The 2,552-nt window shown below is 35.7% G+C and overlaps 1 protein-coding gene across 2 annotated transcripts in view; it reads right to left on the reverse strand.

The window, feature by feature from the left end:
• Positions 1-711: 711 nt before the first annotated feature.
• LOC138700550 (uncharacterized) overlaps positions 712-2,552 on the reverse strand; it is a 96,294-nt gene continuing 94,453 nt past the window's right edge. For both annotated transcript variants that reach the window (XM_069827138.1, XM_069827137.1), the window contains exon 3: positions 712-1,342. In XM_069827138.1, the coding sequence (XP_069683239.1) occupies positions 861-1,342 (482 nt within the window). In that variant the 3' untranslated portion in view covers positions 712-860. The remainder of the gene's footprint in view (positions 1,343-2,552) is intronic.

Here is a 2,552-nt window from a genome sequence, read left to right on the forward strand (position 1 = left end):
TTAAAAGGTTGATTAGTTGCCTGCAATGCTAGCATAATGGAACCTTCCTACCCGACAGTCGAGGCAAAAATGAAGAATCCGTTATTGTGGTAATACTGGAGAGTGGTTCTTCTATTGGTCGCGATGCCCACACACACCCTGTCAGATATTTACGTGGTGATTGGTGACTGAATGACGAGAAGTGATGGAGAGAGAAGTAAGAAAGAGAGAGATTCCAGAAGTTGGCGTGTTTTACGGGGTTTCACTTGAAGTTGTCAAACTATATATTACATAATATTAATATTAACTTACTAAATTATACGCCATAACAGTGAAAGGGTTAAGATCAGTATCGTATGGAAGTTCTTCACACAGGAAGATTATAATGTATAGCAATAACTTTCATCCTTGCTGAAAAGTAGCAAGTGAAAATTGACTGGTTTTGCTATAGAGTATTTAAAATGCTGCACCGTAAATATATGAGTAGCTTAATATCAAAGACGGACATCTGACTTCAATCGAAACTTAGATAGCTGTGGTTTTTTATACAAATTTTCATGCTGTTGCCAGTTATAGTGAAACCATATGCAAACTCTAACATTATATTTATAAAATAAATTGCCTTAAATATTACAAAGAACACTGTGAATTAAAAAATTGCGTCTAGATCAAAGCTATGGAGAAGACAGATGTCCGTCTTTGATATTAAGCTACTCATATATAAGAAAAAAGATGAACTTTTGATAATTCTTACAGTTTCCTAACATAACTTTCACATTCAAAAGGAAGACAGATGTGAGGTCGATCAGTTTTACTGAAGGTGACTATGAAGTGGTTTAGTTGGGATCTGCAATAACGACAGAGACGAGCTGCGAGTCTGTTTACGTTGCCGGCGGCCTGATGTTACACAACGTGTCCATGAACGCCACGCGGTTACGCACTTCCACCACCTGATTATTGTTATTATTGTTATTACTATTATCGGCGGGTCTCGAATTGTCCAAATGCGCCGCGTGGTGGTGGTGGTGATGGTGGTGTGCGCGAGCGGCCTCCAGCAGCACACGGTCCTGCTGTTGTGCGAGATGCGTGCGCAGACCTTCCACCACCGGATGTTCCGGTGAGTACCGCTCCTCCTCCACCAGATAGCGCAGGGCCTCTGTCATGCAATCCGAGTACCCGGCAAGGAGTAAACTGTTGTCTGCACCCGATATCCACTCGTCGTCCAAGTTGCTTACACATCGGCCGTTTGCCTCGTCGGTGTCTTCGTCATTGCCGACTTCGTCATCGTCCTCGTCTTCGCTTGTTGCCATCGTTACAAGAGGTTCGCCGTGTCCCAGGAGGTTTGTGAGCCGCTCGGCCATATCTGCAAAACAAGAAAACACCAACATTAACACGACAAGCGATGGTTGTATTTTAAGTCATAACGAATTTACCAAATATCTTCTACAGCAGTGCTGGGAAGATTCATGCATTTTGCTAGACTGAATCGACGTACTTATTATTTTCATGCACGCTAAAACCGGTTCTCAGCTGAAGCGATACCATTACACTTAAGGATGGTTTAAGAATGAGCGAATTATTTCGGTGGTGCAAACAAGGTGAAATAGCGATAATACGCTAGAAATTCCACTTCACACATCTCTGTAATCTTCATCTTTCACTGTTGCTACCTCTCGTCACTGGAACTCTCTGCCGCCTGAAGTCAAGGGCTGCCGAACATTGAAATCTTTCAAATCCAAGTTAGAAAATTATTTTATGACGAGTTGCCAAGCTAACTTACTATTATGACAAGTGTTGTACTGCATGTTTCCACGTATTCGCATTTTTTTTTATGTTCTAGTGATATTTAACTTATTTTATATTTTTGTTTTCATATTTTCCGATAATGGTATATCTATAATGTGATAAGTTGAGCTATATATAATCGTAATTTTCCTTACTGTGTATACTTAAAAATATTGTATTCATTGTATGCTTTGTACTGCTCTATTTTATTACTATTATTATTATTATTATCATTATCATTATTATTATTATTATTATTATTATTATTATTATTATTATCATCAATCATTGTCTTATTTTTTTATACTTTGTATGTCTCATTTATTTTGACCTACTGTTCACATTTTATTATGCTTTTTCCTTTCTTTCTGTATGTTACATATTAATGTCTGATTTCTACTTACTTGTTGTTTACATTTTATTATTATTATTATTATTATTATTATTATTATTATTATTATTATTATTATTATTATTATTATCTTATTCAGTTTTGTGTGTAAAATTATAGTGTACTTTGTAAATTTGTAGTGTTTTTTGTAACGCAGTTTTACTCCTGGTTGAGTGTTAGAGAAGGCCGTATGGCCTTAACTCTGCCAGGTTAAAAAATCATTATTATTATTATTATTATTATTATTATTATTATTATTATAAAACACATAGGTACAGTATATAATAAGTAGCTTTAGTAATTTGAACAATGATATAATATAAATCTTGATTGTGCAACTTTTCACACTATATCACTTTGGAAAACGTATTATATGTCTTTCACGTGTTAAATTTTA

Source organism: Periplaneta americana, chromosome 5, assembly GCF_040183065.1.
Source record: "Periplaneta americana isolate PAMFEO1 chromosome 5, P.americana_PAMFEO1_priV1, whole genome shotgun sequence".
NCBI lineage: Eukaryota > Metazoa > Arthropoda > Insecta > Blattodea > Blattidae > Periplaneta > Periplaneta americana.